The sequence below is a fragment of the Amphibalanus amphitrite genome, unplaced genomic scaffold (genome assembly GCF_019059575.1).
Source record: "Amphibalanus amphitrite isolate SeventyFive unplaced genomic scaffold, NRLGWU_Aamphi_draft 000289F_arrow, whole genome shotgun sequence".
NCBI lineage: Eukaryota > Metazoa > Arthropoda > Thecostraca > Balanomorpha > Balanidae > Amphibalanus > Amphibalanus amphitrite.
In genome coordinates this window covers 37,369-62,066 of record NW_024881784.1, presented here as the reverse complement: position 1 = coordinate 62,066, position 24,698 = coordinate 37,369, and the positions used below count along the sequence as shown (strand labels likewise).

At 55.7% G+C, this 24,698-nt stretch overlaps 1 protein-coding gene across 2 annotated transcripts in view; it reads right to left on the bottom strand.

Moving 5' to 3' along the window:
• Nucleotides 1-21,015, bottom strand: part of LOC122387561 (E3 ubiquitin-protein ligase Rnf220-like) — a 47,897-nt gene extending 26,882 nt beyond the window's left edge. Inside the window, exons 1-3 of one of the 2 annotated variants that reach the window (XM_043377880.1) lie at nucleotides 20,945-21,015; nucleotides 19,200-19,301; nucleotides 18,521-18,908 (exon numbers count right to left, since the gene is read on the bottom strand). In XM_043377880.1, coding sequence (XP_043233815.1) covers nucleotides 18,521-18,908; nucleotides 19,200-19,301 — 490 coding nt within the window. In that variant the 5' untranslated portion in view covers nucleotides 20,945-21,015. Of the gene's footprint in view, nucleotides 1-18,520; nucleotides 18,909-19,199; nucleotides 19,302-20,703; nucleotides 20,917-20,944 lie in introns of those variants that run through there. The other variant, XM_043377879.1, reaches the window with a different exon arrangement.
• Nucleotides 21,016-24,698: the final 3,683 nt, after the last annotated feature.

The following is a 24,698-nucleotide window of genomic DNA, read 5'->3' as shown; positions in this document are numbered from 1 at the left end:
CTTCGATGCATTCCTTCATCTCAAATTCACTTGTGACGTCTTCATTGCTGTCGTTGGTGTCGGTCGTTGCCGATGAGTCTTCCTGGCCTGTCTCGTCGATATTGACGCCGTTGGAATAGGTACGGAGGTGGGAAGGACCAGCTTGACCCACGTCGCTCCTCCCCTCGTTCCGCTCCCGTCTCATTCTAAGGCTCGCAGTCTTACGTCGTTTCCTCGTTTCCTCGTAGTCCACACCACCCAGTCTCATCTTCCGAACTCCTCTCTGGTCTCGAAGGAATGCTACTTCCGCTGGCGGTACCCGGTTTGTAAGTGGACAGGTACAGCTTCGCCGATCTTTACAGCGGCAGCGGGCGATGTCAAAGAGCTTACGAAACAGACTCGCTTCAGAAAGACTTTGTTTCGTGTGTCCCTCCCGCATTCTTTTGGGCACCTTGCTCGATCGGCGAAATCTTTAGTAGACTTGCTTTACCTTCCGAACCACATTGTGCATTTGTATCGTTGGTATGCCCTCACTCGACCACATTGCAACCACCGCTTCCGCTGCTTCACGTAAACATGCAGCGACTGTCCGCTCACTTTTTCTATCCCCTGCCAAGAGTCTCACATAGTTCACTACATCTCTGTTTGTAGGCAGCTGATTTACCGGCAGCACACTGGGAGGCTCGATAACAAAATGTTTCGCCTTGCTTCGCAACGGCATCACTGCGGCACGGATAGTCCGATACGATTGCGCCACACGCACTTCTGCTCACGCCGCAGCTGAAACCAGACTGACCCACGTTCTTCGCAAGCTCGTGTACCTCGCGGAGACAGCACATGACTCGAAAGCCGACACATTGTGTTGCCGACGGAGGGGTAATACCCGAGACCCCGCTCACGTTGCCCTCTGTCCATCCGCGCTCTCATTCTCCCTGCCCCATTCGTGATAGTCTTGCCAAGGCTGCAGCGTGATCCTATTATATGAATCATCTGTGGGTCCCTGAATGGCCTCAACACATTAAGATAACAGTATGTTTCGTCCGACGTCCATTTAAACAAGAAATAGCAATCGAATTTGAACCGTCAAACGGTGTTGGCCGCTACAGGCCGACGGCGAGTCATATGGCTGGTGTTAGCGCTACGGTACGCATTGTGTTCAGTATGGAGACTTCAACGCCGGGCGCCACGGGAAATGTCGAAATTGATTGGGCCCGCGCCGCCTGAATTTTCGGTGCAGCGAAAAAAGAACAGTGCCAATGGGCTTCAATGAACCCAGGGACAAGGAATATCCGCGGAAGCGCTTGATCTGAGACAAAAATATTAGATATGACACACCCTACTGTACACAGTATGATATTGTCATTACTACTGGGAGGTCGTCTTATGAGTGATGTCCGTCCATGCTGGCTCATCTTGAACACCGAGAAGAGCTCTCGCCTACCGTCCAATGAAGTTCCGATCCCACCCACGACCCTGTGAGTGACTCGACCCTTCTGACTCAGTGACTGACGGCCGGGGAAGGCTTATGAGTGATGTCCGTCCATGCTGGCTCATCTTGAACACCGAGAAGAGCTCTCGCCTACCGTCCAGTGAAGTTCCGATACCACCCACGACCCTGTGAGTGACTCGACCCTTCTGACTCAGTGACTGACGGCCGGGGAGCCGGGCGGACTGGGGGGACCACCGGCCGCAGTCGGCGGCACATAAAGGCGCGCAGAGGGCCGGCCCGGCCGTCCTAATCCTTTGGCTCGCCGGCCGGCGGCAAACACGCAGCGACAAAGCCAGTCGGCTCGACCTGTCCATAAACGTATTATGTGCGCCGGCCGGGTCAACTGACTGCCGGCTAATCGCAGACACAGGGGTGACGGGCCGGGTCGGGCGGCAGCACAAAGGCGCCGGAATGTGGCGTCCCCGGAGTCAGCGCGGCGCGGTCCGACACCGCACCAGTGACAGGGCTGACCGGAACCAGCGCCCGGCACCACCAGCACCAGCCCGCCGACACCAGTGACACGGCACGGCACCGTCACCAGCACCGACTCCCCACCCCCCTCCGGCCTCCGCTGCCACCGGGTGCGGCCGGTCGGGCCACCAGCACAGGGGTGCCGGCCGGACCGAGCGGAATCAGCGAACAGATTAGTCGCGGCTCCTTTACAAGGCGGGGAGAGGCCCAAAGGAAGGCAGTCAAGCGCGAAGTCACGGGCAAATACACAGCACAGCAGGGTTGGTCAAACGTCAGCCTCGGAACTGCTGCCAGAGGAAAACAAAATACGGCTGAAAAGTGCCACTTTCGTTTGAGACTTAAAATTTGTCCAAGTTGTAAGCTATCCATCCAATGACCCACCGCCAATGGTATCTCTCCCAAGGTCGCATCTGCTACCGCTGAAAAAAATATTTGAGGCTTCACTGATACACAATCAGTCATGGCAACTGACATGCTGAAATCAATACCGAGTAGTCCTCCGGTGCCGTTGTCGAGTTGCCCCCCGCCGGCAGTTGACAGGCTGACAACGGGCGGTCCAGTTCCCTCGGCGCGGTCCAGTGGCCTTTGACAGAGCAGCTGTCAGCGCGGCGGCGGCGGCCGATGACCAGTGTCCGGCCGGTGGGCAGCTGTCGGTTAGTTCCGGCCGCCGACCACTGACTAATCACGGCCGGCGTGACCGATCGGCGGTCAGCGGCGGCCATCGCCGGCCGGCGCACAATGGCCGCCGCGCGCCGCTCCACTGCCCTGTTTGCCGGCCGGAGGGGTACAATGGACGGCCGAGCCCGGACCGGGGACCGGCCGCCCGGCGCAGGGTGACGGCGGGGCAGACAGCGCGGCGGCCGGAACCCCCCGCCGCGCGGCGACACCCTGCCGCCGCCGCCACAGGCCGGTCACACACACCTGGGCAGGTCCATGGAGCCCGGTGTGGGAGCGGACCCGGCCGGACCGGCGCGGTGGTCCGGCCGACACACTCGTCACTCGTCATCACAAAAGGGTTCAACAGCCGTCCGAGACCAGCGCGACTCCTCACAGGACGGAGAGTTCTTTAACGGCGGGATGGTGTATGAGGCATTCACATCCGGACCACCCCAGGGCCCCAGCATAGCGTGTCAGCGCGACAGCCGCACACTGCAGACATGCCATACATGTGACGAAAGAACAGGTGGAGGTCTGGCCCTCGAATATGAGCACGGCGCACCGAAACAGAAGGCGACGCCTCACTGCATCTCGGGCAGTGTCCAGAGACGACTCCATTGTATCCTCCAGGCCCGTGCCCGATCTGCTGCAGTGGCTGCTCGCGCGGCCCGTTGCCGGGTTCAGCAGACACCCAGTAGCCACCCGGACCCGGCAGCTACCCGTCCCGGCGGCCGTCCCATGTTTACGAGCCGCAGTCGAGGACGATGAAACGGGCGCGGCACAGTGGAATGCCGCACACGCCGCCCCTAACTCGCTAACTGTCCCATATTAAAGCCGGCGAATGGGCGCCGCTGGTGCTTGGTCCGTTCCTAAAGTCGCGAAAGAATAGCGAGCGGTCGCCGAGCCGCAGTGCTTTGGTATCCGACAGACAGCAGAGCGCGGTCTGATCAACAAGGGAACGGCGAGCCGAGCCGGTGTTCTGTGACTCAGTGTGACCTGCAGTCAGTGGTCGTGAACCACCGACCACCACGTCCACTCGTCTCGTGCTGCCCACAGCTCTTCCAAGAGTATCCAAAAACCATGGGACACTGGACAGTCTATCATCAGAGAGGGGATGTTCCATTGCGCTCTGCTGACTGGATGACCAGGTCGATTCCAAAACCGGGGTGATAGTGATAAATGTCTGGCGATTCTCTGCCAGTGGTCGACTATTTTTCGTTAGATTAAAAAAATGTCATATTACTAGCAGGACAGCGACCAACAAGTTCGTAACTCGTCTCTATGCTGCTTTCTGTCCAACTGACAAAAAAAACTAGCGTATTGCCCCCTCCACCAACTACGACACCTGGACATCCAGCGTCCGACTGTGACACGCCAGAGACCGGATGTTATTCGCGCAGTCAGTGCGGCTCCCCGGCCACATACTAATAACCTGGCGGCTATCTGGCTGGCCAAACTCGGCCGCACCTGTTGCCGCTGGCCGCCGGCGGAGCAGGTCATAAAGCGACGTCCACCTAATCGGCTGTGTCGCGCCCGCCGGCCGATAGGTGTATTGCTTCAGGCTGGGGGCGTCGCTGATGAGCTGGCATATGACAGCGTCCGGTCAACAGCGGCTGTGTATCCACTATCCAGCCGGCTCACCATAATCACACCGCGCCGCGCGCTGCCCGGTACACAGTACACACACAGAGGGCCGGCGCGGACACGGCCGGCGCGGACACGGCCGGCGCGGACACGCCACCCGGACTGGCGGGCGTGTCCGACAGCGGACAGCCGACAGCCGTGGACCAGTATCCTGACGGAACTCAGTGGAATCCGCGGGGTGCTGCAGCTGCTGGGAGCGACTGTACCCCGGCCAGTGAGTGTAGCTGACCTGTCGCCAGGAATGATCGGCGCCCGTGGCGTACCGCGGCCCACAGGGTACCCGACTACTGATTGATAACCATAGATCTGTTGCGGGCCAAGTGCGAAGGCTAGTCCATTCGCGAATGGCCTAGTCCAAGTGCGATAACGCACTTGGACTAGGCCGTTTGCGAATGGACTAGTCCATGTGCGTTATTGCAGTTGGCCTAGGCCGTTTGCGAATGGACGGGCGTTTATGCTCCCAGTCCAAGTGCGAAGTCAGGCCAAGTGCGAAATATCCAGCAAGAGGTCATCTGGAGTCAGCATTTTCACATAATGTGCGCAGAATATGGGAGAAAAGGTATACAAAATTTGGCTTTGCTGCGCGCCGCCGTTTTCTCGTGATCTGTGAAAAACCACAGGGGGTTGAAAGCAACCCCCCCTGCAGTGCGCGTATTGTTAAATGCAATGCAACACAACAGTTTTTCGAACACTCACCGCACCGCACTCACCACACACAAGCCGCACCGTCCCGGTACACCACACCAGAGCAGAATGAATCGAGCGCCACAAACTCGACCAAGGTCAGGTCGGGTCATCAGCGGGGAGCCCGGAGCACGGTACTAATGGTCTCCGCACACCACGCGACTCTCCGCTGTTCGAAGGTCACGGGGATATTTGACCTCCCCCAGATCCAGATCGGTGGCCGAAGCCTGGCCAGTGGCCAGCGGCAACACGTTGCTATAATTTCCGCGTTGTGCAGGGTTCAGCGGAAAGTCGCATCCCGAATGGACCACTGGACCAGGTGTGTGGAGACCTTAACCCAGAGTTGCGCCAGCTCGCAGATCTGCTCCGGAGAACAAACTAAACATATAGACGCAGTGGCGTCGCCACGGATTTTCGACTAGGGGATCTGGTCGGACGGTCAGTCAAAGTAATCCCCACCAAATACTGAAAACTCCTCGGATTTAGACAATTTTATTTTGAAAATGCACCAAAATCGTTTTTAAAATATTTTATTTTATTCTTGATCTATTTTCGTGGCCAAGAGTGTGTGTGGGGGGGAGGGGGGGGGGCGTCGGACCAGCATATTTTCAAGAATGTGTGTGTGGAGGGGGGGGGGGTCCGGACTCCTCCGACCCCCCCCCCCGTCGGCGACGCCCCTGCATCGACCAGCGGTCCCCCATTCATTCGGAATCGTACCCCAATCCGAGGATCCATGCTTCCGGCGGCTAAGTGCAACGCCACAAACCCGTCCGTTCGCAAACGGCCTAGGCCATTCGCGAATGGCCGGCCATTCGCAAACGGACTAGTCCGTTTGCAAACGGACCGCCATTCGCAAACGGCCTAGTCCATTCGCGAATGGACTAGTCCGTTCGCAAACGGACTAGCCTTCGCACTTGGCCCGTAACAGATCAATCCCCAGGGTACCGCGGCCGGCCGGGTACGCGACCAGTGTGTGATCTGTGATCATTGATCAGTCCTCCACGTACCGGCGCCAGGTGGGACACCAGATAGCAGACCCTGTTCATTACGATACACTGTTTGCGATGCTCTCAACATCCAGCCTGACAATATTCCCAGAAACGCGGGGATGACACGGAGCGTACGCAAACAATCCATGTCACGACAAGCACCAAATTGAACATCCACCCATGAGGCGAGATTGGACTTGTTTGCTAGCACAAATAATATCTGGATGATTCAAGGACAGGTACCTATTTATACCAGTTGTGGGCAGATATAGAAGCAAAATACTTTCATAACAAACAATGATTTCCGAGTTAGTTACCTACCTTTATTAAAAATGCTATCGGCCAGTTGTGCCACCCACAACGCTTGAAAGCTATCCGAATGGTGTTATTGTTCAATTGCAATAATGTCAATCCGAAAGTTGGCACCCCAATGATACGAAAAAGTTTGAGCTTCGCAATACTTTATATTTAACTAAGTGCAGCTTCAATGCAACGGAGGCTATGCGATTAGCCGTGCTTAAAAATCATCCAGCCAAGACACTGTCGCAGATCTTAAAACTGCGCCCCCTTCAGTTCATTATTGTCATTTCATGATAACTTCCTTCACATAAATATTGCAGATTTGGAATGGTGGAGCCCTACATCGCCACACTTCCATGCTCCGCCCAATATTCGTTCCGGTGAGGATCTATCGGTGACTTTGGGCGTCCACCGACCCCGCGTCATCAGCGGGTGCGTCAGCGGGCGGCTCCGGCCGCCGGCCGCACCTGACACTTCATTACGCCGGGGGTGGAGTCGGAGAGGACACGGCGGTCACCTCATCTCGGCCGGGGGTCGTCCGTCTCCATCAAACACTCCTCAGGCCAGGAGACAGACGGTGGCCGGCGGACAGCAACGCAAGGAGGGGACAGGGCGCCAGAAGACCGAGGAAAGCGACACTGGCGAAGGCATTACAAATGCAAGAGGCAAACTGAGCCGACAATATGACGAGGAGTGGAAATGGTCACCTAGAGATCGTCAAAACACGTCAAATGCGATGTGTTTGTCACTGCAGCTAAACATCACTAACTAATTCCATCACACTTTCCGACGCCCGACTGGCTAGGATCAAAATTCAAAATACTGGTTTCTAAGATGCGTCGATCGGTCAGCTGGTTGCTGGCACAGCTCATCGGTCCGTCGTTTCTGACGCTAACGAGCCAAAAGTGTACACTGTCCGTGTGTCTTCGGCGACAGACACGGCTGATGGGGCGGCCGCCAAGATCTCCCCGGGAACATCGGCCAAGGAGTATGGCGAGAGCCGAGGCTCCCAAAGGACCTGACAGCCCTTGCTGTCTGTCAGGTTTGCCTGGCAGCTGACAACAAACGAGTCATGTTTCTAACGCATATCGCTTCAACAGCGATGATTTGATAAATCCGGGAAAGCGTCACTTTGCCGCTCCAGCCCGATCTCAAATCTCTCGTCACCTTCCCTTTCCTTCCCACTGATCACCGAACACTGCCACTCCAGCGGCGGCAGAGAGGGGACAATCCGAGGGAACTGATATGGCTGATGGCTGTCGTCCGGATCGGTGCCGGGCCGGCCCCCACCGCCTCCCGCTGCTGCTCCATCCGGACAAATCACCGCCGGAGCCGACGGCACCTGGGTCCCGGCGGCCGCCTAAGCCGCCGTGATAAAACGCCTCCGTCCCGACACCGCTGTAATTGGATCAGATGGTGCGCGCCGCCGCTGAGCCGATGCAAATTGCCGGATCACCGGTCGGAGCGCGGCGCAAAGCTGTCGATTACAGCAGCTTGTCGACCGCAGAGCCGCCCGGAGACGCCGCCTGGCCCCGGGGCGCGGGGTGAGGGGACGGCCGCGGTCTGACCCACAGCGGGCGGAGGGGTGGCAGACCGATAGTGGAGCAACGGGGAAAATAGTTGGATGTGAAACTGCGGTCTCTTATTGAACACATAAAAGGCGCACCTGAATGCACACTTGAGCACAACGGGATCTGTGCAAAGATGCTATGCCGCCGCCAGGTTGAAACTTGAGAAAGATGCTGCACTTTCACGGCATCCAGAAAGATGTGCAGTGTGCACTATCGCAAGGCCCAAAAAAGACGCAGTGCCTCCGTCCAACGAGGAGGAGCAGGAGTGACTCAGTGCGGCCCGCACATTCGTCATTGTCGCACCTCGGAGTCGCCTTTGGTCCGAGGTAGCCACCTCCATTGACCGGAGCAGGACGCTGTAAACCCGCTCCAGTACTGCATACGACCATCCCGGCACCAGACTCACACCTCAGCGGGACGGCGCCAATGTCGGCCGGCCTCTGTCCGAACCTGGACACCAGTAGAGTGTCTGCAGCGCGGCTCGTAAACCGGCGGCACATTTTAACACAGTGGTGCGGCAGCAGCGTCCACGACACAACTCCTCCGCGCCGCAGCGGTGCCATTGTCGGTCCCGCTGATTTACAGAGCGTATAAATATTCGGCCGCGAATTATCAAGTTAAAATTGAAGCTCTTAACATTTGAGTAGTCAGTTATGGGCCATAAACGGCGGGTGTAAAACGCTCGGCGCCGGCTATCATGGCTGAATTCGGTAGCTCTCCAGAGGGGAGCGCCTCTCGACAAAAAGATCGCAGCGGACAGAGGCAGCACTGGGCCAGGATCTGTGGCGCAGCGATCAAGGCCGGAGAATGTCAGTAACATTCGTCACCTCGGCTCAGCGGCCGGCCATTAATACAACTTACTGCGCCTCCCTGTGCGCCTCTCAGCCAACAGCCCGCGGCGACACATTTCCATCGACACTCAGATAAAAACAGAAAGCTTTCCGACGAGTGTAAAAACACGCCTGCGACCAAGATAAATGTGATCGCTGACGGGCGGCGGCGGCGGCGTCTCGCCCCGTCAACAGGCCATATTCTGCTGTCACCACTCCAATCCCAGCGCCTCAACTCGGCCTAACTTCTTTGTTCCAGCCACTTCTCATCAAATTACATCCTATCTAAATTTTATTTTCTTCGCAAGTTGAACAATTTCCATCTGATCCGGTAAGCGGCCGCGGTGGGCCCGGCGGCGGGACGGGCCGTTTTTCCTCAGTCTCTGCCCACCGCCCGACCAAGAGACGCGGCACCAGCCGCGGCTCGACGGGCCCCACTAATTGATTCAAAGCCAGGCCGCTCCCGAGCCCACTATTAAAACGACACCGCCGGCACATTTCAATTTTTTAAGCATGGTTTCACGCGATGATTGGAATTTTCCAGCCAAGCTAGACCACTTTTATGAGCCGGCTTAAAAACGGAGTCGCGTGGGACGAGCAGCGGTGGGGGGGGGGGGAGTGAGAGCGTCGAGGAGACATTCCCGCGGATCAGAACGCCGTCGAAGCAGCGAATACCTGCGAGCCAACGGTTCGATGGCACGGAAAGGGCTCCATACCGGCCTGCCGGCGACGCGGAATGGGACAAAACGCTACAAGACGGCGCGAAGACACGGCGAGACAGTTCAGGGCACACTATAGGGGTGAGGGAGGCGCGCGACCGGCTGGGGCCGGAGACAGCACAAGGCAGCACCCACCGGGAGCTGAGCTGCCCTCCCGTCCATCTCCGGTGAGCGGTGCACCTCCTCCTAGCTACTACATTGCGGCAAAACCAGCCAGCCGGGAGCGGGAGGCCTGCCGCCTGGACTCCAGCACCACCGAGAGGTCAGCGCACACACGGAGCGGGGGACGATGTGATAGAAATAAGCATAGATACCACCACTGGCAATGTCCAGATGGCAGACGGGAGTGCCGCCTATCTAAAACAATCAGCGTCCGGCACCCATCGCAGTGACCGGAGCCGGATCGCCGCCCCGCCGATAGCGGCACCCTTTGAGCGGCGCGGTTCCAAAACGGCCACCGCCCTATCGTGCCGCACGCCGAAACTCATCACCGCTGTAAGTGGTGTTGGATGTGTTTGCTGTCGACGGCGTTTCACAGAAATGCTGCGGGGCGGCGGCAGCCGCACACGTCATGCACGTGCCCGCCACTCAAATTGGAGCGCACTAATTGCAAAGCAAACCGGGAGCGGCCGGCGGCTGGTCGGGCCGGCTAATCAGTTGTGCCGCGGACCGGACGGATGCCCCTCTCTCGGACCACCTGCAATGTCAGAGGGGGGGGGGGCTGGGAACTGGGGGATGGTCGAGCCGGAGAGGTGGCCGAGAACGGGAAGAGGCCGGAGTCGGCTCGTCGCCGAGAAAGGGTGCCAGTGGGCCGCCCGATCCGGACCGCCCGGCCGGACCGCCGACCGCGGAGAGCTGGTCCGGGACCGGCGCGTCTCGCGCTGACGGATCAGACCAATAAAACACGCGCTGGCGCCGCAGCGGGGCGGCCGCCGCCCTAACAAGATAAGTTTATGGGCCAATAATATCTCTGCGTGGTGTCGGCGGGGGGCCGTCATTGAGACGGGCGGCTCCCCGGCGCGCCGGCCGCCACCGCCCGGTGGCCGCCCAATAACGCCGCCGGGAAATACAACAAACAGGGGCGCGCCGCACCGGACCACCCCCGACGGACGCCATCGGCCGCTGTCGGCACCCGCCGCCGCCGCCGCCAGATCGCATCGCGCCGCCGGCCGCGTGCCAATTAACAAGAAACCGCTGATAAAGAGCGGTCGGGGGCGGCCGCCCGCACCGAAGGAGCGGTCCGCCTCAGCCTGACCCGGGCCACCGAAGGAGCGGTCCGCCTCGGTCTGACCCGGGCCACCGAAGGAGCGGTCCGCCTCGGTCTGACCCGGGCCACCGCCGAGTCAGACAGCGGGGAACGGACCGACTGCCGCCGACAGGTCATAGAATGGTCACAAAACGGTTACGCAGCTCAAAACCACTGTCCGGTGTGACAGCGTACACTGTGCTAACGCTGACACGGCGCAGATCAGAACACGGCTACGCCGCTACATAACCACCAGTAAAACGCCTTTTGGGCGAAGAACGAGCGAGCGAGATAGTGAGCCCTGCACGTGCGGAAGGGCGAGAGGGTACCTACTTCCAACGGGGCTTGTGCAAAGCACCCTTCTAAACGGTCGCTAGCGGTGTGCCAAATTTGAACGCAATCGGCCCAGCCGTTCCTGAGATCTGGAAGCGGCATTCTGCACGTGCGCACGTGCAAACGGGGTCCAAACTGACTTTTGCACGGCACCCTACTAACCGGTCCCCAGCCGTGTACCAAATTTGAGCACAATGGGCCCAGCCGTTCTCGAGATCTGGAAACGCCCCCTGCACGTGCGCACGTGCAGTAGCACCCTAACCGCAACACATGGGAATTTCGCCAAGTTTCAGCGAAATCGCCCAAGTAATTACCGAGTTATTAAAATGGGAACAAATTTGACACCTCTTATTGTTGTATTTTGCACGTGCACTGGGGGCGACCCACATGCATCGAGAGTATCCTATTTTTGGTAGAAGGGATGCAGCTACCGTACAAAAATTATCGCAAGACAATTGCCCTAGCGGCTGCTGAGATATGAGCCTCTCAAAATCACTACTTTTGCAAAACAGCTTGAACACCCTTGACTTTTCACGTGGCACGTGCCACGGCGGTCACTGAGATGTATCAAAAGTAGTCAATTACGGGGTAGAAGGGATGGGGCTACCCAACAAAAAAAGACCGCAGGCCAATCGGTCCAGCGGTTGCTGAGATATAAGCCTCTCAAAAGCATTACAGGCCGGCCGGGCCGGGCCGGGCCGGGCCGGGCCACTCATACTGAGATTTTTCCGTTATATTGAAAAGACTTCGCTTCGCTCGCTGCGCTCGCTCGCTCGTAATAACGTCCGAGACATTTCAGCTCAGCATGCATTTAAACGAATACCAAATACTACTGCCTTGAAATGTAAAAGTGACAACAGTGAAAGGGAAAGAGCGTGTGCTATCACCTGCAGGATAAACGTTTCGGACCTCCAGCCGATGACCAACCATAGCTCCCCTGACCATAAGCTGAATAAGTGTCGTTTCATACATATCAGTGTCTCCCTGCGATCAGTAATCAATCTCGACGGATCGGCGGTATCATGTCTCTAGTGACCAGCGGTTGGTGAAATTCGACATGATGTATGAATTGAGCAGCTTGGTGAGATGGTCCGCCCCTCACACTCTCACAGTTGGATTCAAACACATTTCCTTTCGACTAGGAGCGACCCTCTTTTGAAGACTGAGCCGTGAGCACATTCGGGTCCAGTCTGCTCGAGGCTCATTCCGCCGACATTTGGTAGCCGCGGCTCGACCTGCGCCGTCCGCTGCCCCGCCGGATGCAGTGGGTATGGGGCGTGGCCGCCGGGCGGGGGCGGGGGCGGGTGGGCGGTGCTCCGTCGGTGCGCGGTCAGAGTCGCTCCAATGGCCGCCGGACCCGCCCAGCCGCCCGGCTCCGGTCACATCTGCTGACCGGGATCAATGCGGTACCGACTGCGGTCCGACGGAGCCGCAGCCATCCCATCCATGAAACGGTGGAGTGTGGGACCGGACACAAAGGTCTCAACTCCATCTGTTCAGAGGACACTGATTGAAGGGATCGACTGTGTCGGCAGTGTCGCTGAATAAACTCAACGCAACAGCCTCCCGAGTCCGTTCTGTATGACCAAAACTCCTTACACATTTGCCTGTGAGCAGAACGTAAGCTTGCTGTGAATTCTGACTTTTCCGTCCCGCTGTCTCGACCGGTCTCCATTCAAGTCAGCACCGCCTGAAGAGCGGCGGAGACCGAGCAGTCGGATCAGTCGCCTCACCGCGGGATTAGCGGCCGGGCCATACAGCCGGGCCGAGTGCGCCTTCAGAGGCGCAGTTTATCATGTGACGAGGCGCTCCATGTGAATGGATGGCGCAAACAGGTCTTCATTCGCCAGCGACACGCAAACACGAATCAAAAGTCGATAAAACCGCAGGCCGGCCGGCCGGGTGTGCGCGGTGGGAGCGGCAGCGTCGCGTCGGTCGGCTGGCAGGTGGTGAAGCGTCACCGTGTCTAGGGCAGGTTTGGCCCAACGAGGCCGTCACGCCACCGATAAGCCCTCCAGTCTCAGGATTAGCTCCAATTCCAGCTCCAGCCCTACCCAAGCAGCTCCAGGGCCTATATGAAGCTATGTCAGTGGTGGGCGACGTGCTAAATAGCCGCACCGCCGAGCCGATTGACCTGCAAACTGCAGAGCCGCCCGGTCATAGCCAGCGACGCGCTGCTGGGGTCAGCCAATGTGAGGAGATTCGGACGACCTCTGCTGATGGTGATCCCACCGATTTGTGACGCTCCTACACGGACAGGAGGCGATCGGCAGCGGACCGAGGCTGATTTGAATGGGTGATGGCATTCAAATATACTCTGGGGCGAAAACAACAAAACGTCAATAATAAAAGACCTAAAGAAATAAAAGAATAAAAGTCTCTATCTAGCATCCCGCTACCAGGCATCAACTAATGTGAGACTGAGGATTGAAGACGCGCCTCCACGCCTAAACTCACCCTAGCCCCAATCAGAATTGGGATCGCTCGGCCCTCCTCCGACTGGCCAGCAGTCCCGGCAAACTATCTGGACCTGTCCCCGCCACCCTTCCCAATCTCCTTCCGAGAACAGATTAGCTGAAGTCGCTCCTCAGCCGCCGACAACAAAAATGACAAAACTTCCCTGGCGCCTCCCCTTGGCCATTAAAAAATCGGGAAACAGTTGTCAGTTAATTAAATTCTCACTCATTACTGAAGCCGATTCTTTTACAGGATTTCTTGCTCGGCTGGCAGGGGCCAGGGCGATAAAGCCCTCGAGCAAGGAGGGCCACGGCTGAATGGCTGCGTTAAACAAAATGAAAATATACTCGCCGCATATTTACGCATAGCAAATAAATAGCTGGATTATCAAAACGGCAACAGCAAAGCCACTCCATCTAAAAGGAAATATAAAGAGCAGCCATAACGTCATATCTAAATGCAAAGAATCGGCTGTCACAAGCCCTTCCAGCCAGCCATGACATTATAGTCACAAATCCGCCGGATGAATAGGATGTTAGCGAGCATCAGCGGGGCTGTTATTCAGAGTGGCCGGCGTTTGTCGTCGGCTATCCATTTATCGGCCCCCGGCCGTCGGTCGGCGGCGGTCGCCACTGACAGCGGTATGCCAATAACTGGCGGCCACTTTGTCCGCGCCGGGGGAGCCGGCCATCACGCACAAAACCGCGCCGGCCGACTACCCGGGCGCGGCGGCCAATCGCGATAAATCGCGCCGCTATGACACCCGTTCTGACAGGCGGTGCCACAACTCCTCCTCAGACACAATCCGAGCGCCGTTGCCAATTTGCTCGGTGCCGTTCCGGCCGCTCGTTGTGGCCGATATACGGAGACGCGTATTCACAGCAGTATGCATAGCGGGCCGATCGGCGGCAGCTGCCGGCAGACGGCGGACGCAATAACACATCATCGTCCGTCACCGGGACACGGTTTAATCGGGCTCGGCGACAGGTCGCGGGAGATACGGGCCGCGGAGGGCCGCGGATACACAGTCGACAGGGCGATACCGGGGCATCGCGCCGTGATCGAGAGGCGCGCTCTGACGGCAGAAATGGGCGAGTCGGAGGCCGCATAACCGTAACCATAATCCGTCCGAGAGCAAAGATAACAGCCTGGCGCAGTTCGTAACTGAACAGATAGGCAATCGCATCAGGTAGGAAATCTGAAGACGATATAATACGGCATGGTTTCTTGGCTTTAACCTAGCTTGGCTAAAATGTTCAACAGTGTTCCTTACCAACGCATAGTCATCAGCAAGGTTAACTGCTAGAATATTGGCCATATGAAAGCGGAAATGTCGAGAGAAGTCATTTTAATGCAAACTTTGGGAAAAGTACTCGTGATTCAAAGCGTCTGCAATGCTATTGGCGGGTCCAACACATATCATTCGACTGCTCATTGTATCGCAGCCATTGTCAAATGGGCCTCCGAGTCACTTCCCCCTAACATCTATCACTCGCACCACTGAGCCAGCCTGCGGAGGTCCCGTGTGCGGGGCGGGACCCGGCCCGACCAGCCGGGGTCGCAGATAACCCCGCGGCGGCGGCGGCGCTCCCCGTGCGGCTCAGCGCGGCGCGTGGCCGACGGCGGCCTGTCGGTGCCGACGCAGTTTACGGTGGCCGGCCGGCGCGGCGCGGACCGCCGCCGGCACATTAGTATGGTAATGCGCGATAGCGTCTGGCCGCCGGACTATATCGCCGCCGGGGAGCCGGGTCGGCCAGCGCCGCCGGCTCTGCGGCCCGTGATCCCGGTGAGCCGTCCGGCGCGGCCGATCGCGCGATGACACCGGCCGCAAAGCCGGCCGATTCACGCCGCTGAAAGCCGCCAGTCGTTAGCGCGTCGGCGGCTTAGCGCGGCGCTATCGGCGCGCGCCGCCTTTTTGTGGTGCGCAGCGATAATTGGCCGTGTGGCGGGGTGCCTCCCGGGTCCGCCGGGACGCCCGGGCCGGCGCCGGCGCCGATGACGGCCGTGTCGAACGCGGCGCGGTATTCATCGTCGGCGGCGGGCGCGGCGCGTGGACAGCGCCAATTACCGCCCCCGCCGTGCCGTATTAGAGATGCGGGGGCCACCCGCCCAGACAGTGACAGGCCCACAGAGGCAGACGGAGGCCCACAGAGACGGACGGAGGCTGACGGAGGCCGATGGAGGCGGACTGGGCCGATGGAGGCGGACAGGGACTGGAGGCCGACGGGCTGATGTGGGATGACGAGCTGATGAAGGTTGGTATGGGATGACGAGCTGGTGCAGAGCCTGACAAACTGACAGAACCTGAAAGACTGATAATCACAGGGCACCCAACGATCAATTGTATACTGACGGGCTGAGTTACGGGTAGCAGTCTAGCTGACGGTTACGGACAGCGCCTGACAACGGACTAGCACCGGCTGAGAGCCGCTAACGGCGAATGCTATCACCCGAAATGTCCAAGGCTCAGGGCTTCATTAACGGAGGCTGATTGAATGGAGATGGTTCTTGAATCTTGACAGAGCAGCGGAAGGTGGTCGGCAGCAGCAGGAATGCTACACCAAATGACAGGAACTGTGAGAGACAGGTAACTGTGTTAGGAAGACACGGGGTAGAACCAGGACTGACCATTCGACAGGATACCGCAGTTCAGCCAGCAGAGCTCAGCGGGAGATCCATCACACGGATGGGAGCTCGAGGAGCGTACCAGGACGCACAAGCACGACCCATCACACCATGCACCCGTAGGAGCTCAAGGTGCCCCGGTGGCAGCCCTTGGTCGTCTCCCGAGCGGTCCCGAGCGAGACATTGTGAGGGCTGGCTAGCGACTGACTGACTGACTAGCTTTCAGGAGGCCTGCTCAGAAAGGCCCTATTGACTCCGGGACCAGAAGACTCGACCTCTCAGTCCGTCTTTGATGCGGTGCGACTGTATGATTGTATGTTGGTACGTATGAGTGCATATTTGAGATCAGTCATTCTTCCCATTACACAACTGACTCGAGGCATGGAATAGCCACTGCATACGGTGGAATCGCCTCACGATGTGAAATATATAAATAAATAAGTCTCGGAGGCAGCGGGTCCCAAATCCACCGAGACCCGCCGACCAGCACCCACTGGAAACTGCCCCGTGTGTCACGGAGCCCCGCCGGCGACCAGAGGCCTACAGACGGGCGGACAAGGCACACTGGCGACGGGGGAGGTTTGCTGGTGGTGGTGACCGATAACAGAGCTACATGACCAGAACACCGCTAACTAAATGTGCGATGTAGCTTGCACACTTTTCCGTAGCAGAATTTCACTGATGATAAGCTTACTGCTTTCTTCTATTTCAATTACTATGATGACAATTGGGAATTCACAAAAAAATCGTGGTATTGCTGTTTGATTCGCAGGGAAGGTTTTGAGCTTGAGTAGCAGTTCAGTGGCTAAATTATTCATAAAACGTACGAAATGGCCAATAAGTGAAATAAAAATGCAGATCTAGCAATGGCTCATCAACTAATGGCGTCCTTAAAACGGTCATAATCGCATAAAATTGGTAATGAGCCAACTGCCGTCGCCTGAAATGCAGTTGCGTTCAACTACCGAAAAGAACGTACTTAAAAATATCACCCAATAAGTTCCATTCCATCTCGTCCCGTCTGACTTGTAAGTCGGGCCAGGCGCGTAACCACCACTGGGGACACTGGGGACCGGTCCCCAGTAACTTTTGGGTTACTGGGGACCGTCCCTAGTAAAACCGATGACCTCCTCAGTTTGCTTAAATATCCAAATATTGTCTCTAAATCGAAGTGAAGAGTAATATGTAGTCAACGGAAGACAAAACAATGGATGTTTTGTTTAGCCAACGCTCGGGTGGGCCCCTCGGCCAATCTCGCCATGGGGGTTGGGGGCTTTTTGGCCACACCAGATTATCTCGGAAAGTAAGCAAGCTAGAAAGACGCGGTAAAAAGCAACAGAGAGCTCACTACAGTATCTTTTAAGAATTACCTATGTCATGTTTTATCAGGTCATCGCTGAGGTCACTGGAGGTCACTAAAGGTAAAATTTTCACGAACTTTTGTTCCCAATTTTGACAACTGTTCACACAAATCGGCGCATAAGTCAGGAACCAATAGAGCTGCAGTGCTGCGGGAAAGCGCATTCGATAGCTGTTTCAAATGCTCTTAGCTTTGACCTAAGGTCAACGGCTTAGCTTCCAGGCTAGCGTTTCATTAATGCCGCATTTGCCGTTGGTGAAACTCGTTGGCTATTTTTCTGGCTGATATTTTTTCACGCCGGCGGATATTTTTTCGCCTGATTGGTGAAACTCGTCAGCGTTTTTTTTATATATAGAAAAATTGCGCCAGGCGGCTATTTTTCTGTTGGTATAATAGCTGATCTCTGGTAACCTGACCATGGGTGACCTGGGGTAAAAATTTTCACAGACGATGCGAAATTGAGGTATCATAACCTATAGGTACCAAGTTTCGTGGCGGTGCGCGCCGCGGTTTTCCTTACACGCGCAAAAAAAAACTGGCAGGTCTGGCCAAAAACACCCCCCTCTCCCCCCCCCCCCTCAGGCGAATGCTGATCCTGAAATATAATATTTGGTCTTCGCGGCCCTCCATGTGGTCCCCAGTAACTTCAGACTCGTGGTTACGCGCCTGAGTCGGGCGGATCGCAGCCTGGCCTCCAGCGATCCAGCTGACTAATCTGTTGCCCACCCGAGTCGCGAATCCGCTGTCCACCCGAACCGTGGCCAGAAAACACCGCTGCTTCCCAACGTCGGTGGGCAATCGCCAGACCCACGACAGTCCGGGAGACATTGACGGTAGGCTGGTCATGGTCGAATGCGGGATGGAGGTCGCCGGACCCATGCAGCTCGTCCACGCATAGCCAGCCCCAATTATGGCACAGGGACACGACACACATACAGCACATAAACGCTGACCACTGACCACCCACGCAAAACCGTTGCAAGCAGACATCACCTGCAACGAGCACACAGCAGACACCCACCGAACACACCCATCCATGGACGGATCCCGTCTTCCTCCCAGTCCAGTCCCCCGGAGCAACGGCCAGTGGACAGACCCAGCCATGGACGGGCCCCGTCCCCCTCTAGGCTCTGCTGACCCATCCCTCCGGGTGCCGCGGTACTCACTCCTGGCCCTGGCCTCCTCGGGGCTGGAGCGGTCCGACGCCGTGCTGGCGCGCTCCTCGTCGTCGGCCGGCCGGCGCGCCGCCGTCGCCGTCGACGACACCTCGCCGTACTCGCCCGTCGGCTCCGGCTTCGGGTCCCGTTTCGCCGGCGAAAAGAACTTCCTGTCGAAGGGCGCGGCAGCGGCGGCGGCGGCCGCGGCCGCGGCGGCTGCAGAGGTCACCGGGTGGAAGGCCGAGCCGGCGAACGGCAGGCGCGGGTCCATGCCGGCCGGCAGGAACGGCGAGCCCAGGAACAGAGGACCGGACAGCGAGGGAAAGTCGAACGAGGAGCGCAGCGCCAGCGGGCCGCCGCCGAACGCGCCGCCGCCGTACTCCTTGCTGTCAGCCGCCTGCCGGGGTGGAGGGACAGGGTCAGTCTCCTGGGGGGACGCTCCTACTCATCACTGCCAGCCGCCTGCCGGGGACTCTCATTCTCCACCTTTTACGCGATGTAGGATGGTTGGGCAAAACCACACAGCATACGGATAATGTAGTACAAAAGACCGGCTAATCTTCGGGCGTGCACGTCAACGCATCACTTCTTCGAGCGCACTAGACTGCACTCCTACACCTCAGAGGCAAAAATGCGAGGCATTCTCAGCGTTAGCTCTCCGACGCCCCTTGCACTCCTGAGTTCTCACCTGAGGGGCGAAGGTGCGGGACATTCTCAGGGCCTCCGAGAATCCGGCCGTGTGCTGCGACAGGCCCAGCAGCGCCGGCGTGGTCAGGTACGGGTTCTCCATCTGCGGCACGGGGGAACGTCACTGCGCCGCCGGCGTTAGGTCACTGCGCGGCCGGGGCAGGTCACTGCCCAGGCTAGGTCACTGAGCCGCCAATATTAGAGCACCACCCTAAATGGCAGTTCGCTTTGGGCAGACTACAGTCTCAGGAAAGATTAGGCCACTGTGTCTTTCATGCCATTTTTTACAGTGATAGGTAAGAATAGTTCTTTCAGCTAATATCAATTTCGAGCAAGCAAACACCAGGGTCCTTGAAGGAAGATTTTTCACCTGGTATTTTTCTCATTTCAGCAACCACTCACATGATGAGGATCAAGTTAAAAAGCACCTTCCCAAGGTTAAACCTGGGGCTTCCCCAATAATCAGAATTATTCCCAGAAGACATAGAATCAAAATTTGGGGTATCCTTTTCCCCTCATCTACAGCAATAAACAACAGCTGGAAACCCCCAGCTCAAGTACTGCCTGAACACCAGGGTGATTTACACCAGCACCATGCTACTAAGGGTCGAAATTGCCTGTCCAGGACACCCAGGGCCAAGCAATCTCACTGGTGCATGCAGGCCATTGCAAGCTCATCCAATCATATTCTGCAAAATATCTAACAATCACCTGTAACCACCCTGTTGATCTCTTTAGCCACTGTGGCTGTACATTCCGAATGGAAACCAGAGATTCTTATAGCCTTGTATCTATAGAAGTGCTAGGGAAACCAGCAACTCTCCCTACTTTACGATATCCTTAGAAGCTCTATACCAAATGTCCGTTTTCAAATACCAATTCCGTACTGCATGAAAACTCAACTAGCAGTAGGCCACTCAGTCAAATGTAGTTTGAAAGATGTTTGAAAAAGAAGAGACTAATCATCAAGTGGCTAAAGCACAGCATGTCAAAATAATTTCCAACAAAGACTCAGACTGGTACCTAGGTGACAAGACTCCAACCCATGACAATGACCTGAATATGTTGAGGTTTTTTGACAGTACAAACTGTAGGTAAGTTATATATTTTTCTCCTAGCCCTACAGCCATTTGCATGAAAAATATATGTCTATTAATAATAAATTAGTACCTGTGAGTAAGAAAAATCTATAAAATCAAAAACTCATACCTAACATCCAAAAGATTCTTTTTTCCAAACAATCTTAACATCTCAATTGATCAATACTAAGAGTTCAGTAACACACTGATGCTGATGCTACAAGGAGAAACTTTGCTACTTCACCCTTAGTTTAGAATCAGTCTCAGCTGAATGAGGATATCACTTGAATATTGATGAAATAAAAATGGCAAACTCGGATGAGGTAGGTACCTGCAAGTCGCAACAGAAGACAATGTTACGGTGCACTGACTGGCTATTCCAACCTGAACCGCATGCTTTTATCACCAAAGGATTGAAATGCTTACCCTTCCAGATGCGTTTGTTAGATTATTTTGCATTTCAGATTAAACGACTTAGCGTAATGCTAGAAATACTACATGAGACAAAAATGACGCATATGTTCGCCAGACCGGTATCTGATTACAGGCAGTTCGCTAGCATCTACTGCAACCACGATAACATGTCTTAGAAGACCAACTTTCAAAATGATACCAGCAGCATACTCCCACCACCACGACTCCCCAACGACTGACCGCCGGCACTCACCCATCCTCCATGTCCTATTGTTTACATCGGGCGGAGCTTCGAGGTCACGGTGGCCGGCGCGAGGAGAGTATAAACAGATGCCAGATTAGAATACAACTAGAATCACCTAGTAGATAGTATACATTTTAGAGTGGGCACTTTAGCGGGTGAAATGGCTCCCGTTTCGCGTTAGTCTCCTTGTACAATTCGCATGAATGAATTACTATTTACATTTATTCATTATAAACTCGTAGGAGTTACTACAGGAAAAAACAGGCACGATTCCAGCTATTGGTGGATCCAGAGAGGTTGTTCGCGACAGTGCGGCCTCTCCAATCACCGTAATAAAAGACCCCGGAGAGCCTACGAGTATATCCGGCAGCACGTCGCACGCCTGATAGGCAAGGCATGGCTTCAGTTTGAGAAGGTACAAGAGCCGCATCGTGCCAACAGGGGTGTGGGCGCAGACGGAGCCATAGGTACAGGACTACGCCGACGAAATAATTCGTATTTTGTATGCAGGTCCTACCTGGGAGACTCCGAGATCCTGGGCCTGGGAGACTCCGAGATCCACAGGCCGAGGGGAGGTGCGATTCGGTATGACTGGTAGCAACACCCACCCAGCCAGCAATTGCTTCGGCTCAATTGCCTCGGCAGTTGAGGCAGAATTTTTCCTCGGCAGCTCCGACACGCCAGATTTGGGCCGATGTACCTACATACCTAAACGGAACGCCGTCGGAAAACGGGTTTGGGTCGATATGGCTCTATTTCGGTTAGCCAGTCTTTGCCGTAGCGCTCCGGAGTTGGTATGGTTTCGGACCGCCAAGTCCGGCTCAAGTCCGGCTCCCTGTACCGCGTGCTGTGGCCGGGTCCGGCTGCCTCTTAGCTGTTCTGGCTGTAGTCGAAGCACGGTTGAGGTACGGCACGGCGCTGAAACGGCATAAGTCCGGTTGTTCGCCAGAATCGTACAGTTCCACCGTTCGGTGCGTTATCCGGCCGGGAGGACCAGAAATGTTCATTTACGTTCGTGATCGTTCACTCGTTCTCGGTCTCGTTCTCTTTCGTCACCCGGAAGACCATAAAGCTATTGTTCATATAGGTATAAGTTTATTCTCGATTATCAAGCAAACGGTTGAATCGATACGCCTATACATCCGTCACACGTTGTCAGGCCGCGTTGGCCACGTCGTACACCGGCGCGGCCTCGCACCGGCGGAGTCGCGTCGAAGACTCGCAGTCGTCAGGCCGCATCGGCCACGTCGTAGGTATACACCGGCGCCGTGTCGCACCGGCGGAGCCACGTTGAAGACTGTCGAGTGTCGGGCCCCCGTCTTGTCTCAGCCCTCGTGGTAGCACAACACGTGGGCATGAGAATTGAGAACCACTAACCAAGACAGGGGCCGGATGACACATGTGTGCGCGGCGCGGCGCGGCGGACCGGCCGCCGCGCTCCGAGCGCCGGTTGTCTTCGACAAGATATCCATGGAAAGGCGTAATTTGCTCGCTAACACCGGTTATGGTACGGGTGAACTCCGGGATCTTGTGTCAGTCCGAGCTGACGGAGCCTGGCCAATAGAGCTCCATACCTTGCCTGTACTTCGGCCGGAGCTAGCCAGAATTGAAAACCAGATACGTCCCAGATCAATTTTGCTGGCTGGGAAACAGAAGGTCGTGCAGACTGTAAACAGAGAATCCCCTCGCGTCGCTGCTAGCGCTCGCAAAAGTCGTTTCAGCCCACGCTTTCCTACCATGGACAGGAGACGACGTTCCGGTGGGCGCGCGCGATGCCGTCACGCAGCCATCCACCTATGCTGGGTGGATGGCTGCGTCAAAGGAATTCACTTCCTGCCTCTCGACCTCTGGCGCAGAACTACGCGGCACGGGCGGCTCAAAACACCGCCACACAGACGAAGACTAACCGTCGGGACGTATAAACTTAGCCGGATACAGCCGTGTTCCTGTACCATCCTACCTTGAACCTTCGCCGCGTGCATCGACGTCCAGCAGGCCGGCCAGGCTTCCCAGCTGGCCGCTGGGATTGTACAGGTGTCAGGCAGCATTGCCGAGGTCAAGCCTCATATGACCATCCGGCGGTTTACGGGTCACACAGAGCGACGCTGTGCATAGTCATCAATGCTTGGGACAAATCACCACACTCCCGTTCTTCCAGCGATGACCGGGGTCTCGCTATTCGGCACCACGCCACAGTTCACCACCGAAAGTCCACATTTTAGAGTCAGCCCCATCTCCGCCTGTCTCACCAGCATAGGCGGCGGAACGGGGAGGGCACCGGGGCACCGTACCCCCCTTTGATTTTGGCATGTTAACATTAGCCCTATGGGCGTTGCATCAGGAAAAAATGGGACCAAAAGTCGGCAGTGCCCCCTTTAATTGAAGGTGTTCCGCTGCGCTACTGCTCACCAGCCAGCAATATCGCTCTAACCGGGTTATTGCACCAAAGAGTCCGCAGTCTCGACACACCCCGAGGCCGACGTCCCTACCGGCTGCCACCGGTGACGGGGCAGGCAGGGCTGCACCACCGAGTCCGTCCTACGTCTCTATACAACCCGTCTCTATACAACTCATGGAGTAAGTAAATGCCGCTTCTCCGTCAGAAGTTGGTTCTGACGGAGAAGCGGGTTACGGGCTCGAGACACCCATCTCGCTACCTGAAACTAGCATACAAGGCGAATTTATATATCTAATATCAGAATTACAATCTAATCTGGTTAGCTGTAGCCCTAGGTTGGTATTGTATTTCAGATATTGTATAATGTATTATGTATTGACATCACAAGTCTTCCACATACAGCGTGGCGATTAGACTAGCATCAGCAATGAATTTCATATCAAGCGACACCTATGCAATGTGCTTGTCAAAATCAAGAGTCATGGTTGATGACTGCAATATTTTTCAAATTCATCTCTATGAGGCCATTCGTTATGACTGGACGAATAAACGCCATCGTTCTGCCCTTGAGTGGCTGTAGGTACTACGCATAATTATTATGCGTAGTTAGTAGTACCAACAGCCCCCTGAAATTCAGGGGGGACGTCCTGACCCCCGACCCCCCCCCCCCCCGAGATCTCCACCTCTGGCATAATAGGCATTAGGCAGAAGCTGAAAGTATCGATTTAGAAGTTTTGGCACTGTCTTCTTCCTCTTATTCTGTGATGTAATATATAATTACAGACTCAGTAGATTACTTGCTATCTGTAGGTAATGAATTCGTAATGTGTATGCATGAACATACACATATACAGGATCACATATAATTTCCTAGCGCTGTATTAGTCATCTGGCATCACAGAACCCTTATTCCAGCTTCTAGAAAAACTATTAGCACCTTGTGAAGGGAGTTTTATATGAGTAACAAAAAAAAATTTATTTATCAAATCGTATTGTTATGTTGCTCACATCATCACATGCAAGTTTGTGATAAATTCATTTCAGTTTTAAAATTAAATATGTAATAAAGTACTGGGTTTATCCAGTACTTTGCCTTCCCATCTCTACGAAATACAGGGTATGCAGCAGAAAATTACGGATTGAATATGTTCTTCTTTATTGTATAAAAGTTAGAAAAGAAAAGACGAACAAGAAAATAAAAAAAATATTGTGGAATGTTCATTTTACGATGATTTTACTGTAAATACCTTGTTTTTAAGGAAACGTAAGGAAGAAAACCGAACTAAACGAGTTCTCCTTTCGGTCAATGTTTTGTCAATGGCGGATTTATTTGGGAGACCCAAGGGGGGCCTACTTCTTCTACGC